Source organism: Pelophylax lessonae (genome assembly GCF_965119305.1).
Source record: "Pelophylax lessonae genome assembly, chromosome: 4".
In the NCBI taxonomy this organism is placed as follows: domain Eukaryota; kingdom Metazoa; phylum Chordata; class Amphibia; order Anura; family Ranidae; genus Pelophylax; species Pelophylax lessonae.
Window position 1 is genome coordinate 635234339 of NC_138771.1, and position 17311 is coordinate 635251649.

Here is a 17311-nt window from a genome sequence, read left to right on the forward strand (position 1 = left end):
TAGGCAGCCAGGGATTAATGCCTGGAACACAAGAAGTCTGGTATTGGTTCCTTGGTACATACTGTCCTAAACAGAAGTGCCACTGAGCTCACTGTTTAGCCCCATCCAGCCGCAGCAGTTATCAGCAGGGCCACTGATTAGGGGGGGGGGAACCACCAGTCCTCCTGTAGAGGGCCCGGGCACACAGGGGGGCCCGAACAGCACAGGGAATCGGTGCGGTCGGGCAGGGGGCAGTTACAGAAGGAAGCCCTGTGCAGCTCTCTGCAGGAGCTGAAAGCCAGTTTCTCCCCCTCCTGCCAACTTTCAGCTGCTGCGGGGAGAGACACAGACACAGGGCATCATTCCTGTAATTGCTTCCCCAACACTGATCCCCCTCCCTGTTCTGCCTGCTTCTGATCCCCCCCCCCTCCCCGTGTGCCCCCCTTTCACGGTGCCACCTCCCCCCTTCCAGAGCACTGCAGGCTTCCCTGTCCTGTAAAAAAATAACAAATTCTAAAAAAATAATATTAATTAATCGTTGTGATAAATCATTTTAAAAATGTAAAATAAAATAATTGTGAACATTTAAAAATATATATAATTTTTTTAAAATGGAAAAATCTATTAAAAATGACTAATTCACACAGGTTCTCTGTTATGTTTGTATATGCTAGTAATGATTTTAGTTTATTTTTAGTCAAAATATTGTCTTGATATATTGGGGGGGGGCTGCCAGGTAGGGTGTACAGGGCCCTGTGATTTCTAATAGCAGCCCTGGTTGTCAGACTCTGAAAGAGTTTAACAGGCTGCTGGCAGCACGGGTGGATGGCACGCCTGTGCCCTAAACCCCATGCACACGTCCTTCAGTTTAAAAAATACAATTACAATTACTTTTTTACACTTACCATAAAGTCCCTTTTTTCAGTTCGTTAACTTGGTCTCAGCATTAGGTATAAGCCCTGCCCACAGCAGGATGGACACTAAGCACAAGAGTAGGTTTCTCCCTCTTTGGACCAACTGGGAGATGAGGAGTTGCTATCAATACCCTGGAAAGGTAGACAGACAAAATCAAGTCCAACATTCCACCAAGCCACAGGCAAATGCAGTAACCACAACACCAGGGGCGTAACTACAGGGGTTGCAATCGCTACCGGGCCCCATGCTCCAGGGGGCCAGGTAGCAAACCAGTGGGTGAACTTCCAGGATCGCAAAGGTCACACTTGCAACCGGACCCTGGCATAGCACCACTGTGGGGAGGCCCCAAGATTGCAGGAAGGGGGCCCACTGCAGAACTTGTGAAAGAATCCTGCTGCGGGACCGTAATAAAAGGCCATGCAACGAGTGTAAAGAGCCCCAGGATTAGTGGGAAGAGCCCTGGGCTTGAAGGTAAGGGCCCCGGCCAGGGGTCTGGGGGGCCCTTCATGGTTTCTTGCATCAGGGCCCTGAAGGTTCTAGTTACGCCTCTGCACAACACCATAACATGAGGATGGGATCAGTATCTCCCAAAGAGCTAAAAAGATTATTGATGAGTACAAAAAAAAAATCCCTGCTTCATTAAACATTTGTTGGAGGACAATGCAGATGAATGTGGACGGGTGTAGCCCACAAGGGGAGAATCATGCCCTTCTGCCTAGTATCTGTCCTGCTAGGAACAAGGTTAATTCCCCAGAGGTCTGCTGTGTCCCCCAATGAATATCTGGAGAATGAACCAAAAAAAAGCCCCTCCAGGTGAGCGAGTCTCTGGTTAAAGCGGAGTTCCACCCAAAAGTGGAACTTCTACTTTAAGTGCTCCTGACCCTCCTGACATGCCACATTTTTTTGGGGGGGAGCAGGTATCTAGTTTTGACAGGTACCCGCTCCCACTTCCGCCACCTAGGTGGCTCGAGCAGAAGTTCTCCTCTCCCCCTCCCTCCCTGCAATCTTCTGGAACACGTCACAGGTCCCAGAAGATTGCTCGGCCATTCACGTCGCGCAGCGCGACTTGCGCATGCGCAGTACGCACCCGGCTGTGAAGTCGCAAGCTGTCACAGCTGGATGCCCACACTGGTGATGCCGGCACTGCGGAGAGGAGAGGGAGAGGAGCGAGGCTTCAGGTGACCACATGGCTGGATTGTGGGACAGGTGAGTGTGTTTTTATTAAAAGTCAGCAGCTACACTTTTTGTAGCTGCTGACTTTTAACCAGTTCTGGATCGGAAGGATGGACTATTGTCTTTATTCAACCTCACCTACTAAGTAACTTTAACCTCCCTGGCGGTATGATTCTGTCAGGAATTCTGTTCCAAAAGCGGTACAATTCTTTTCATGGAAATTTGGCGTTATGTATTATAGGCCTACAATTCTTAGTAATTACTGACTTAAACCTGACCAAAACAAGTCTCTAGTAGACATCCCAGATGTGATAAATTTGAAACACAAACAAGTGAATTATAATCGAATCAATAATATTATTTTATTATTTAATATATAATATATATAATAAAATTATATTATTGATTAGATTATAATTCATGCGTTATATATTATATATATATATGTGTGTGTATATATATATATATATATATATATATATATATATGCATATATATATATATATAACGCATGAATTATAATCGGATCAATAATATAATTTTATATATATATATATATATATATATATATATATATATATATATATATATATATATATATATATATATGTGTGTGTGTGTGTGTGTATATAGGTATATATATACATATGCATATATATATATATATTGTGAGGGATTAGCTCGGTGGTAGGCGTGGATGACCCCTTTGGGGGTGCGTTTTCACAGAGAGATAGCCGAGCACTGGTTGCAAACAACAGTTTGGTTTATTAATAGTGTTTTCTTCACCAGACTATATGCAGCAAAAACATCCAAAATAAAATAAAACAGAAAATAAATCCTTGCCTCTGTGGGCGGCTACCTTCTCACTTCTGGAACCTACCTAAGAGTCTGTCTCCAACCTACTGTTGGGCAGACTTTCTTGTCCTACAGCGGACACTCAATAGTCCATTTATAATATCTTCACAAGGCAAAACAGCACAAATGTTCATTGACCACTCCACACAGGATACATTCCTTTGTTTTTCCTTTCACATGAAAAACAGTCCATGTCCTCACCTTGTGAAGTCTTCAGCCTTAATTAGTTTCCCCTTCTCAGGCGCACACCGCTCCAGGAGGTATATTCCTCTCCCATGCCCGCACAGCGTCAGGAGGCATATATCTGACTGCCCTCCTGTCCCCAGCTCACACAGCTTTCAGGAGACAGCTTCCGGAGGCAGCCATCCTCAGACTTCCTTTGGACAATTATAGAAACCTTATCTCCCTCATTCTGAACAGCTGAAGCCTGTTCAGCGTCTTTAGACATTTCTTCTGGCTTCTGCAGCCGACGCCCTATAATAATTGGTGAATTGTGTCTCCAATCTGTGACAACACTCACAGATTTACCTGACTTCCTGTCACATTTATTTGACGTCCTGTCACATAATATATATATATATGTATATATATATATATATATATATATATATATATATATATGCATATATATATATATATATATGCATATATAGATATATATATGCATATATATATATATGCATATATATAATATAAAATGTGTTTTGTGTTTTGTGCAACGTTTTTTTTTTTTTTTTTTTTGACTTTCCCTCCCTAGTTCCGCTCCCATGCAGCATTGCTGCTGCAGGGAACGGAACTAGGAAGTCCTCCTACCGACAGACGAGCGGCGGAGATCTCACTGGCGGTCACAGCAATGAGAGCTCATCGCTGGATCGCCAGGATAAGGTAAGAGAAGCTCCGCTGCGCTGTCTGCACGCTCTGCCCATTGACCCCGAGCGTGACTCGGGGATACCGCTAATAGCAGAAAATTCCTACCCCGAGTCACGCTCGGGGATACCGCTAAGGCGGTTAAGAAGGATTTGCCCCCTTAATGACCAGGCCATTTTTAGCGATTCGGCACTGTGTTACTTTGACGAACAATTGCGTGGTCATGCATTGCTGTACCCAAATAAAATTGATGTCCTTTTTTCCCACAAAGAGTGGTGGCATTTGGTGTTATTTGATCACCTGTGCAATTTGTTTTATTTTTTGCGCTATAAACAAAGAAGAGCGACAATTCTGAGAAAAAAAAAACAATATTTTGGATCAAACAATAGTTTGATCACTTTTATTCCTATAACAAGGAATGTAAACATCCCTTGTAATAGAAATAAGCATGACAGGTCCTCTTTAATGTGAGATCTGGGGTCAAAAAGACCTCACATCTCACATCTACACTAAAAAAGAAAAAAAAAGTCTTTTTTTTTTTCATCTCTCCCGCTGCCCTTAAGGGTGACCCGTGGCAAATCCGCTGCTGAGCCCCCCCTAAGTTAAAGCGGACCGCCCACAGTTTAAAAAAATACCGGGGTTATGGTAGCTATCTGCTGCGATAACCCCGGTATTTAACGTCAACGTACCGACGTAAAACTGCGACGGGCGGTCCGTAAGTGGTTAACCACTTAAGCCCCGGAGGATTTGGCTGTTCAAAGACCAGGGCCTATTTTGTGATTTGGCACTGCGTGAATTTAACGGACAATTGCGCGGTCGTGCGACGCTGTAACCAAATTAAATTGACGTCCTTTTTACCCACAAACAGGGCTTTCTTTTGGTGGTATTTGATCACCTGTGCGATTTTTATTTTTTGCGCTATAAACAAAAAAAGAGCGACAATTTTGAAAAAATAACAATATTTTTCACATTTTTTTATATGAAATTCCCCCCCAAAAAAATGTAAAAATCAAAATTTTTTAACATTTTAGGCCAATTTGTTTTCTGCTACATATTTTTGGTAAAAAAAAAAATCACAATAAGCGTATTTTGATTGGTTTGCGCAAAAGTTATTGCGTTTAACTAAGGGAAAGATTTATGCCATTTTTATTGTTTTTTTTTTTTTTTTTTTAACTAGTAATGGCGGCGATCTGTGATTTTTTTTTTTGCGGGACTGTGACATTGCGGCGGACAGATCGGAGCCCTGAGTAACATTTTTTACCCTTTTGGGTGTACCAGTGACATTACTACAGTAATCAGCGCTATACATATGCACTGTTACTGTAAAAATTACACTGGCATGGGAAGAAGTTAACTTTATTAGTGATCAAGGGGTTAAGTGTGTCCCTAGGGGCATGATTCTAACTGTCAAGGGGCGTGGCTTGTGATGTAACCACAGAGATATATGATCCTACATAGCAGGATCGTATGATCTCTGCAGTTACACCAGGGAGAATGACAGACGGCTTTGTTTACATCAGCCGCCTGCCTTTCTCCCTCTCCAGCGGGAGATCATGAGTGACTGGCGGACATCGGAGCCGCCGGTCACTCGCGCCGGGATGTGAGGGAACGAGCGGGGGCGAGCAACGTACCAATACGTCTCTTTGCCCAGGAGGGGCTGACCGCCACAGTATAGGTACTTGCGGCGGTCGGCAAGTGGTTAAAGCCTAGTACACACGATCAGAAAATCGGATGAAAAATACCGCTTTGGAAGCGATCGTACGATAATGTGATCCTTAGTACACAGCTTTCGAGAGCCAATTACGACAGTTTATCTGAAATTATCCGAAGTGACAAACCCAAAAAATGTTACCGCTCGATACCAGATCGTACGATTTTCATTTAATCAGTACAGTTTTTGTCTGACAATACTATACAAATACACTAAAATACGTTCTATCCCTTCCAAAGTTTTATTCTGTCGTACGAGAATTTTCGTAACTTTAGTAACCTCTCCATTTTCTATATGAGACTAGCATGCAAAAAAAATAAAATGGACGATCATTCATCTGATATTCTCATCGTGTGTACCAGGCTTAAGCCTCTTTTTAGGCCAGGCCAGGTTTATGTTAAAGTTGGCCATAGATGGATAGAATTTCGAATAAAACTTCTTAGGAATAGAATGCTCTAAGAAAGTTTGTTTGTTTTTCCAATCATTAATGGGGTCAAATTAGTTTTTGATCGCGGTGATGAGAAAATTTGATGCTGTAGGATAGAAAATTTTTCCCAAACTAATTAATTTCTAGCAGCATATCTGGTGTTCCTTTGGTAAAGTCCATTCATTCCAAATTCAGATGTTAAAAGCAAACAAAATCTTTCCGTAGAAAATTTTCGTAGAATTTTCCTATTACGTTTTGTAAGAATTTTCCTTCAAAATCTTTTGAATGACATTCAAATGTTCTGAGCAAGCAAAGCAAAGTCAGTGACCATGGTCATGTACAGGAGGTCCCCTGGTTACAAACATCCGACTTACAAACGGAGGGAGACAACAGTAAGTGAGAGGAAATCTACCCCTAGGAAGGGAAATTACTCCTGGAAGAGTTCTCATGGGAAAAAGGTGTCTCCACTGAAGCTTTATCACCAATCCTTGTTTCCACGACAACCCAAAATTTTCAAAATCCAGTTGTCATAGGGACAGAAAGTGAGGTGAAATCTTCTGAACAGGGGTACAGACAGCAAAAAAACAAATGGTACAGGGGTGTTAACCCTTCCCTATGCTATCCAAAAAACTTAAAAATTATACTTTTGGCTGGGGCTACACTTAAAAAAAATGTACCTGTTCCGACTTACAAACAAGTTTGACTTAAAGCGGAGTTCCAGCCTTTTCACTCACCTGTCCCACGGTCCAGCGATGCGGCCGCCCGAAGCCTCGATCCTCTTCGCTCTGGTCTCGGCGGCGCCGGCATCACTGGTGTGGGCACCCGGCTGTGATAGTTTGCGGCTTCACCTCCGGGTACGCACTGCGCATGCGCGAGTTGCGCTGCGCGTCTTGATTGGCCGGCAATCTTCTGGGACCTCTGACATGCCCCAGAAGATTGCAGGAAGGGAGGGGGAGAGGAGAACTACCGTTCAGGGTGCCGCGGCGCTCCAAGCAGAAGTGGGAGCCGGTACCTGTTAAATCTAGGTACCCGCTCCCCCCCCCCCAAAAAAATGACATGCCAAATGTGGCATGTCAGGGGGTTATTACTACCTAAAATGAAAGTTCCACTTTTGGGTGGAACTCCGCTTTAAGAACAAACCTACAGTCCCCATCTTGTTTGTAACTCGGGGACTGTCTGTATATTGAACTGGCGTTGACAGGTGTTCCGGACCAAAACCATTGCCAATCATCTTCCTTTTAAAGCAATGTTTTTTCTGGTTACTGATACTACATTCTTTTTTACAGGGTCTAGACCAGGATTTGGGTTTCCTAGTCGGTGATTGTCTGCTGGCCTCAGCTTTCTTGTCTTATATGGGGCCTTTCCTATCCAACTACCGTGATGAAATCCTTTCCATCTGGATCAATGAGGTGATTTTTCTTTTATATAAAAAGCTTTAAAACAGAACTTATTGGTTCTGCTATGTGAACCGAGATAGAGCAACCATGCATGTGAGCCAATATGAACTTTAAACACCTTCAACCAAACTAATTCCACAAACACGAAGACCCCAGTTTAGGTTGGGGATAAATCATTTGGAGATCCACTATTTAAATTTCAAGAATTTTATAACTATTTATCCCAACTGTAAAAATTATTGTTCTCCATGGATGTACCTTTCTGTCCTCATTATCCAGGTGAAGGAAATGCTGGTACCCTGCTCCCCACAGTTCAACCTTTCCACTTTCCTATCCAGTCCCACCATGGTGCGTGAGTGGAACCTGCAGGGCCTCCCATCTGACAGCTTCTCCAGTGATAACGGCGTCATTGTCACACGTGGCAACAGGTAATGCCATTGGCAATCCCTTTAATCTGTGCCATTACAAATGGCACTTTTCCACTGCAAGCACCGGCTTAGCTCCACTCAGCCCTGCTTGGCTCGGTTTGGTTTTCCACTGCATGGTACCGCATGGTACGGTGTTGGAACGGTTCGGTACGGTTTGCTTTTCCACTAGAATAAAGTGGGTGGGATAACAACGATTCTCTGACCAATCAGTGGCTAGTAATGACAAACAGTCAAGGCTGCATGCAAAGGATTGTGGGATATGGTATCGATTTGGCCCTCTTGGAATCACAACCGAGGTGGTACTGTTTAACCACTTAAGCCCCAGAAGATTTTACCCCCCTCCTGACCAGGGGGTATTTTGCGATTCGGCACTGCGTGACTTTAATTGACAATTGCACGTTTTTTTAACGCGTAATGGCGGCGATCTGCAATTTTTTTTGCGGTACTGCAACATTGCGGCGGACAGATCGGACCCTTGACTGACATTTTTGACACTTTTGGGGGTACCAGCGACATTACTACAGTAATCAGTGCTATACATATGCACTGTTACTGTAAAAATGACACTGGGAGGGAAGGGGTTAACTTTATTGGAGAGGGAGGGGTTAAGTGGGTCCCTAGGGGCGTGCTTCTAACTGTCATTGGATGTGGCTAGTGGTGTAATAGCACAGATCAACGGTCCTACATAGCAGGACCGAGTGATCTGTGTTTTTACACAGGGGAGAATGACAGGTGGCTTTGTTTACACTAGCCGCCTGCCTTTCTCTCTCTCTGCCCGACGATCGCGAGTGACCGGCGGACATCGCGTCCGCCGGTCACACGCACCGGCTTCCTCTGGTACGAGCGGGGGCGGGAGCGCGCCCCCTATTCACTCCCAGGCTAGTGACATACCGGTACGTCACTTTGCCTGGGAGGGGCTGACCGCCACCGTATATAGTTGGGCGGCGGTCGGCAAGTGGTTAAGCGAGCCATACCGTTCGGTACCATGTAGTGGAAAAGCGCCGCCGTACCGTACCGAGCCGTTCCAATACCGTACCATGCAGTGAAAAAGCGCAAAAGCGAGCCGAACCATTCGGTTCCATGCAGTGGAAAAGCACCTTAAGTGATAAGGTCAAGGAATATGGGTAGTACTGTGATTTAGTGGTTTTATCAGGGACCTTGCTGTGTCAGGCTCCCGATTTCAATTCAGTTCAGGCTTTTGTTTGCATGGAGTTTTTATTTTCCTTCATGGTCTGTGTGGGTTTCTTATTTCCTTCCACCATCTAACAAATATTCTAAATGTACTTCTCCTGATGATATAATTAATATGAGCATGAGCTGCATTTTAAAAATTGAAAAGCCCTGGCATCCCTTAGGCAGGCCATAGACGATTCGAATTACGTACGATTTATCGTTCGATAAACGAAAGCGGCACTCGTGCACATCATCGGGTGTACCATCAATGTGAGCCGAAAATCGTACGACAAAACACTATTTTTTGTGCCTTTTAACCACATCTCTACCGGACACACTCCCTACTGTTCTGTGTTTTGTTAGACAAAATCATACAACTCCCCCACTAATGATACGAAATTCAGCCAATTTTCGCAAAAAAAACCAACATGTTGGATATGTGAATTTTTGCTGTCGTACGAAAATCGAACGTTTTACATACCACACTAACGATACGAAAATCGTTCGATAACACTGCCATTTACGATTTTCGAACGAAATTCGAATCGTCTATGGCCTGCCTTAAGAAGCCTTGCTCCTTAATTCATGATTTCTTTCTTTAATTCAGGTGGCCACTGATGATAGACCCACAGGGACAAGCCAGTAAATGGATCAAAAGTATGGAGTCTGCTAAGGTAAATCCATGAACATATCTTCTTCAGCAAGCAATGTTCTCATCCTAAAGTGGTTGTAAACTTCAGACATGAAATAAGAACAAAGAAAATCCCTCTATAGTGTGTACTTGTCTCAAGAGCACATTTCTGTCTTCTGCTATATTCCTCTGCTACCAGCATGAATCACGTCTGACAAGATTTCCTGACACCAAGAGAAGAATGGTGTCAAGGGAGGGACCTCCAGCTGACTGACCGCTTCAATTCTGTTCCTATGTGCTGTGTGTAGGGGGGTGTGTCTCTTCCCTCCAATCAGCTCTCAAAGCTCTCCTCTTTTAGCTCTGCAGAGTGTAACTTCAGCTCTCTGCCCCCGTTTTTCCGAATTCTCAGACAAGCTATAAAAAGTAATCAGTTTGGAAGGATGTAGAGAAGAAATGGCGGCAGATAAATGGGAACAATTTATGTAGGAGGATTTGTTTCATCTCTGTGTATCACCTGAGGTCATTCACTTTACTGGGTATATGGAAGGGTTTAAAACAACTTTAATTCCTGTTGATTGCCATTGGCTGCTGGTGGCAGATGGGTCCACGAGGAGCTGAAATCACACTCTGCTACCTGGGTCATGTGCTATAAAATAATTGCAAGTTTTTCTTGTTCAGTTATTATTTGTTATACAATACTCAACCTCCAGTTTCTTCTGCTTTGGCTACATGTGCTGGGAAAGAGTCAACTTCCCTTTCCTCCAGCCTTGTTCATATGTACTGGACTGGGGTCAGCCTCCAGCTCCTCTTTCTTCATTTTGAATGTGCTGGACTGGGATCATCTTCCAGTTCCTCTTTTCTGGATCTCTTCATAGCAATGAGGTCATCTTCCAGTTCCCTCAATAAAGGAAAAGGAATTGGCAGCACTCCAGGTTGAGTCAAAATCCAGATTTATTGACTGGACATCCAAATATGACAATCGTGACAAGGTAAACCTCAACCTGGAAAGCTGCCAATTCCTTTTCTTTTATCAAGTTTTCACGGAGGCGAGCCGGGGCATGCATTGGTGTGAGTCATCAGGCAATTACACCACCTTGAGCAGTGAGTTCTTGTCTCTTCAATTCCAGTTCCCTCCCTCAGCCTGGATCAAATTTGCTGGAGTGGGTCAGCTTCCAGTTCCTCCAGTCTGGGTCACATTTGCTAGATTGATTCAGTTTCCACTTCCTCCAGCTTGGATTACATTTCCTGGAGTGGGTCAGCTTCCAGTTCCTCCAGTCTGGGTCACATTTGCTAGATTGGTTCAGTTTCCACTTCCTCCAGCTTGGATTACATTTGCTGGAGTGGGTCAGCTTCCAGTTCCTCTAGCCTGGGTCAGATTTGCTAGATTAGATCAGTTACTAGTTCCTCCAGCTTGGATCACATTTGTTGGGTTGGATCAACTTTACGTTCATTCAGCCTTGACCACATCTGCTGGATTGGGTCAGTTTTCATGTCATTAAGCCTTGACCACTGGTACTTGGATATGCTTACCCTCCAGTACCTTTCTATATCACATTTGCTGAGATGGAATCATCTTCCAACTCTCTAATCCTGGGCCGTATGTGCTGTAATGTGGTCATCTTCCATCTCCCCCTGCCTGGATCATATGTGCTGGGATGGGGGTCAGCTTCTAGTGGCTTCTAGAGGTCAACCCACATTTCCTCCTGCCTGGGTGACATGTTTTGGAAAGGGATAAAACATCTATTGTCTTTCACTTTTTTCACATTTACCTTTGTATTTCACTTAGGGTCTAAAAGTCATCGACCTACAAATGACGGATTTTATGCGCACCCTGGAACAGGCTGTTCAGTTTGGGACACCCGTCCTTCTACAGAATGTCCAGGAAGATCTGGACCCGTCACTGGCACCTATTCTCAACAAGTCTGTCGCCAAAGTGGGTGAGTAATGCAGAGAGGAATCCAGTGCCAGTTGGCATTGAAGAAGGTTCCTGGTGGGGTGAGGCAAATGAATACAACAGAGAGACCTCCGAGTGGTGTATAGAATTATATGGATGTGATTGAAAACACAGCCATGTTGTACAGCTTGTATTCAGCACACTGTCCATTACTGTATAAATCCCAGATGATCCCAAGCCAGCTTTTATCTAGATTTGTTACATCTCTCCAAATATTATAGGGCAGAAAGAAATGCTGCTGGGATCAGTAAGATTCTAACTTATTAAATCTTTTGGAATGCTTTGCCATCCTGCAGGTTCTGCCTCACCACTGAACCAATCACAGCTGGCAAAATTTGTTTTAAACCTATTAAATTTGTTTCAAACATTTGGCATATTTTTTTCTGCACCTACATCTTGTGTGCATGCCCGTTTTAAATATTTTGCCAGTGACTCTTATGGTTATAACCATATATACACTATATAAAAGTATTGTGACGCCTGCCTTTACATGCACATGAACTTTAAGGGCATCCCAGTTTTAGTCCGTAGAGTTCAATATTGAGTTGGCCCACCCATTGCAGCTTCAACTATTCTGGGAAGGCTGTCCACAAAGTTTAGGAGCGTGTTTATGCGCATTTGTGAGGTCAGGCACTGCTGTGAACAAGAAGACCTGGCTTGCAGTCTCTGATCTAATTCACCCAAAGGTGTACAATCGGGTTGAGGTCAGGACTCTGTGCAGTTCAGTCAAGTTCCTCCACCCCAAACTCGCTCATCCATGTCTTTATGGACCTTGCTTTGTGAGCTGTTGCGCAGTCATGTTGGAACAGGAAGGGGCCATCCCCAAACTGTTCCCACAAAGTTGGGAGCATAAAATTTTCCAAAATGTCTTGGTATGCTGACGTCTTATGAGTTCCCTTCACTGGAGCTAAGGGGCCAAGCCCAACCCCTGAAAAACAACCCCACACCATAATCCCCCTCCACCAAATGATTTGGACCAGTACACAAAGCAAGGTCCATAAAGACATGGATGAGTGAGTTTGGGGTGCAGGAACTTGACTGTCCTTCACAGAGTCCTGACCTCAACCCAATAGAACACCTTTGGGATGAATTAAAGCAGAGACTGTGAGCCAGGCCTTCTCTCCAACATCAGTGCCTGACTTCACAAATGCGCTTCTGGAAGAATGGTAAAAAATTCCCCTAGACACACTCCTAAACCTTGTGGACAGCCTTCCAAGAAGAAATGAAGCTGTTTTAGCTGCAAAGGGTGGGCCAATTTAATATTGAACCCTACGGACTAAGACTGGGATGCCATTAAAGTTCATGTGCATGTAAAGGCAGGCGTCCCAATACTTTTGGTAATATAGTGTGTTAACATCATACACTTAGAAAACCCAAAAAAAGAGTAACCGTAAGCTAGTAACCAGGGTCGTTTTATGAAATCAGTGGGCGTGTGTGCAAGATCATATGTTGGGTCCCATTGTTTAAGAAAAGTTAATTGGGAAAATAAAAAGAAACCAGTGAATCATCCACTATAGCCATTGTAACGGAACCGCGACCCACACTGTGCTTGTGGACCTCTGTCAGTATACCGCTTCCTCCCAGTCTGGAACATAGATATCAAATATTCCAGTCGCCCTCATACAAAGCTAGCCGACAACTTAGCTTGTACAAGTTAAGGAACTTTCTCTTTATTGAACAACTCACACAGTTTATATACAGCATGGACATCCCCCTCCTGATCAGATTACCCCATCAGGTCAGGTTTTACCTGATTACATTATCATATGCAGATGAAATTGTATACAGAAATAGAATTAACCTTAACTAATTATCTAGCCATCTGAACAGAAACAATTTGTGAGTTTATAAACAATTAACAACTTAGCTTGTATAAGTTAAGGAACCTTCTTTTTTATTGAACAACTCACACAGTTTATATACAGCATGGACATCCCCCTCCTGATTAGATTACCCCATCAGGTCAGGGGTTGCCTGATTACATTATCATATGCAGATGAAATTGTATACAGAAATAGAAATAACCTTAACTAATTATCTAGTCATCTGGACAGAAACAATTTGTGAGTTTATAAACAATTAACAACTTAGCTTGTATAAGTTAAGGAACCTTCTTTATTGAACAACTCACACAGTTTATATACAGCATGGACATCCCCCTCCTGATTAGATTACCCCATCAGGTCAGGGGTTGCCTGATTACATTATCATATGCAGATGAAATTGTATACAGAAATAGAATTAACCTTAACTAATTATCTAGTCATCTGGACATAAACAATATGTGAGTTTATTAACAATTAACAATGGGACAGACAGGTTTAACAGAATCCACATCACATCTCAATACACAGACAATAGGAAGGGATCGCCAGTGACAGGCTGTCCATCTCTGGCTTTTTCAATGAACATGTTCAGAATCAAACAGGCCAGGAATAGTCCTCACATATTTCTCGAGATACATGGCTGACAAATATTACTGTCCCATTTGAAGTAACCTAAACCATATTCTCAGTGTCCATGAAATATCTGTCTTTTCACTCCCAGTGACGGTGAGTACCGTCACAGCCATGTCCACTTTTCTCTGAAATACAACTTTCAGGAGCAATCAACCTCTAAATGAAGGCGTTCTTGTTTTGTACAGGGGGGAAGCTCCAGATCCGGCTGGGTGATAAGGACGTCATGTACAATCCAGAGTTCCGATTCTACATCACAACAAAACTCTCTAACCCTCATTACACTCCGGAGATCAGCTCACAGACCACCATTGTCAACTTCGCTGTGAAAGAGCAGGTAAAGGACTTCTTCTAGAAAGGCAGGTTTGTCGGTAAAGTGAACCTGTCATATGAATAACAATTGTGCTGAAGAACAGGTACAACAATGTGCTGCAACTACCTTTTATATCCTGCATTTAGGTGTTTTTGTGCACCCAGTTAGCCCCTCTAACATTCTAGGATGTACATGTCATGTTCACCTCACTGTCAGTGTTAACTTGGTGCTCCTCAATACTCTCACCCTCCACAAGCTGTAAAACTGTTCAATGAGCCCTGTGCTTTGGGGTCCTCTAGTGCTGTCATTGGTTATTGCAATGCTAGCAACGTAAAGCACATTACTAAGTTTGAATTGACATTCAGTGAACAGTGATCCTTGGATTGGGGGCCCCTGATGCAACAAACTGTAGGGTGTTGAAATTACTTACCATCAGGGGAGGACTGGGCCAGGGAGCAGCATTGCCCCCCCCCCCCCCCCGGGCCACTCTGATACCCTGTAAAAGGCTGCACCGCTTCTGCCACAGACATGCCTAAAGGATTCCTGGTGAAAAAAACTAAAAAGTCCCCACTTCTGATCTACTGAGTGCGGGATGAAGACAAGGACAGAGAACAGTCCTCTCCCCCAGCATGACTGGTGTAAACTGTGTCTGAGCAGAGGCCAGTTCCATGTCCCACTGGAGACTCTCGTCCCCCAGGAAGCCCCGACCGAGCTGTCCCAGCTCCCCCCAACAACTTCCCGCTGGCCAGGTAAGCATCCCGGATTCGGCCAGTGAGTAGTGAGTACCTGGAGCAGAGTTTAAGACCTGAAATGGGGGTCAGGAGGAGAAGAGGGAGAGAGGGAGGGGGGCTGGGTTTCTGCACCATGGGCTCATATAGTGAAGTACTGTATAAAAGGAGCGTGGGTCCGCTCGTTCCCAGTTCCCGGGTTACTTCCGGAACGCTATGTGCTCAACATACCGGAAGTGCGATTCAGATAGCGGAAGTGACGGAAGGACACTCTACGCGTTTCGTCATTTGACGTCATCAGGAGCAGCCATTCCATTTTATCATTTTTTCTGTTTAAATAGTCATTAAAATTAAGTTATAAAGGTAAGTTAGCTAGATGAAGGTACAAATCATGATCAACATTATTTTTAAGTGAATAAAAACATTTTTTTTTCTTTTTTATAGTTTTGTGCATTTTTTGTTATAAAATGAATGAAAGCCAAAAAAAACATATTAATGGTAAAAAAAAAAAAAAAAAGAAAGAAAAATAGCAGCTAAGAGGAGAAGGGGAGAAAGGGGGTAAATAAGGATTATTAGGGTTATTAAAGGGTCAAATAAGAACTCATTTTATTAAAAATTATCTGACTAATGTCATATGCAGATCAAAGTCCAGACCTTTGATCTACAAATGAATAAAATAGTAAATATAGTTGAAGAAATACATTGACTCATTGGGGTTGATTTTCTAAAGGCAAATAGAATGTTCTGTTTGCAAGGGAAGTTGCACTTTCATTAGAACCTCGTGAGGTGCAGCTACGCTGACTTTCATCATCTAATCACATGCAAGCAAAAATACATTTTTTTTTTTTACTTTCCTTGCATGTGATTGTTTGTTCTTTGCAAAGTGAAATTTCACCACATTTATCAGGCTCAGGGGAAAATTCCCTTGCAGAGTGCAATTTCCCATGACAAGTGAACAGGTTATTTGTCTGTAGTAAATCAGCCCCGTTGTATTATGTATACTCAACAGGGTTGATTTATTAAAGGCAAATAGGCTGTTCGCTGATGCGTTTTGCAAGGAAATTTTACCCGGAGCTTGGTGAACAGGGGCTGACTGGCAACTTTCGGCCCAGGGGGCAAGTACAAACCAGAGGCCCATGGTGCAGCGACTCAGCCCCCCTCCCACTCTCCCTCTTCCCGCCCTCCTATTGACCCCCTATTCCAGACTGAAGCTCCGCTCCAGGTACTCTCTACTCACCGGGCAAATCCAGGTTCCCAACCTGGTCTGCAGGGGTAGTTGGGGGATCTGGGCTGGCAGGGGGAGGAGAGTCTCCAGTGGGGCATGGAACCGGCCTCTGCTCAGACACAGTTTACACCATCCACGCTGGAGGAGGCCTACGCTCTGTCCTTGTCTTCATCCTGCACTCAGTAGGTCAGAAGTTGGGACTTTTTACTTCTCATCACCAGTAATCCTTTAGACATGTCTGTGGCAGAAGCAGTAAAGCCTTTTAACGGGGCATCAGAGCAGCCCAGGGGGCAATTGCCCCCCTGCCCCTGGCCCAGTCCTCCCCTGTTGGTGAATGTGGTGAACTTTGCAAAGAAACACGTGCAAGGGAAAAAAACTGAATTTTTGCTTGCATGTGATTGAATGGTGAAAGTCAGCAGAGCTTCACCTTATTCATGAAATTCCTTTGCAAAACGCAACTTCCCATGCAAAGTGAGCAGTCTGTTGGCCTTTAGTAAATTAACCCCAGTGAGACTTGTGGACTGTCTGCAAGTGTCCCTTTACACAGGAGCAGCTGCATTCTGGCGTGTACTATAAAGCAATTACTGGCTGTTTGGGAGTCTGTAATTGCCGTAATAGAGGCAGAGGGGGGGAGCAGCAGCAGAGGATGAGGAGCTGGACGTAAGAGATTCATCCCAAAAATGTTGATTTTTTTAGGATTTATCTCATGCGTTTAAAAGCGATTAAGTGAGATACAAGTAGTATTCACAATTTATTTTCCTTTTTAAACACGTTTCCTCTCTCCTATATGTTATAGCCAGACTCCGGCATATGTAACCAAGGCAAAGTAATGGGATTTTCCACAGCACTCAAAAGTTTTTTTTTAGACCCACATTGTATATTTAATCCGGTAAATTCCCTTTTGTGGTTAGGCATTGCCACATACAAAACCGACGGCCCCTTCCCTCAGCAGGGGTGCTGCTACAGAGGATTACATTTCGTTAGCGTGACTGTTGTTTGTAGAGTAGAATGGATGGACCGTGCTACTTCCATAGCGACAAAGATTTTAGAGGCAATTCTCTTCCTCCGCCGGAAAAATC

General features: G+C 43.8%; 1 protein-coding gene across 1 annotated transcript in view; it reads left to right on the forward strand.

The window, feature by feature from the left end:
* Positions 1 to 17311, forward strand: part of DNAH2 (dynein axonemal heavy chain 2) — a gene marked incomplete at its 3' end in the record, with an annotated part of 417940 nt that overhangs the window by 339408 nt on the left and 61221 nt on the right. Inside the window, exons 67-71 of the mRNA XM_082254654.1 lie at positions 7214 to 7336; positions 7604 to 7752; positions 9533 to 9599; positions 11343 to 11493; positions 14155 to 14303. Of these exons, the coding sequence (XP_082110780.1) occupies positions 7214 to 7336; positions 7604 to 7752; positions 9533 to 9599; positions 11343 to 11493; positions 14155 to 14303 (639 nt within the window). The remainder of the gene's footprint in view (positions 1 to 7213; positions 7337 to 7603; positions 7753 to 9532; positions 9600 to 11342; positions 11494 to 14154; positions 14304 to 17311) is intronic.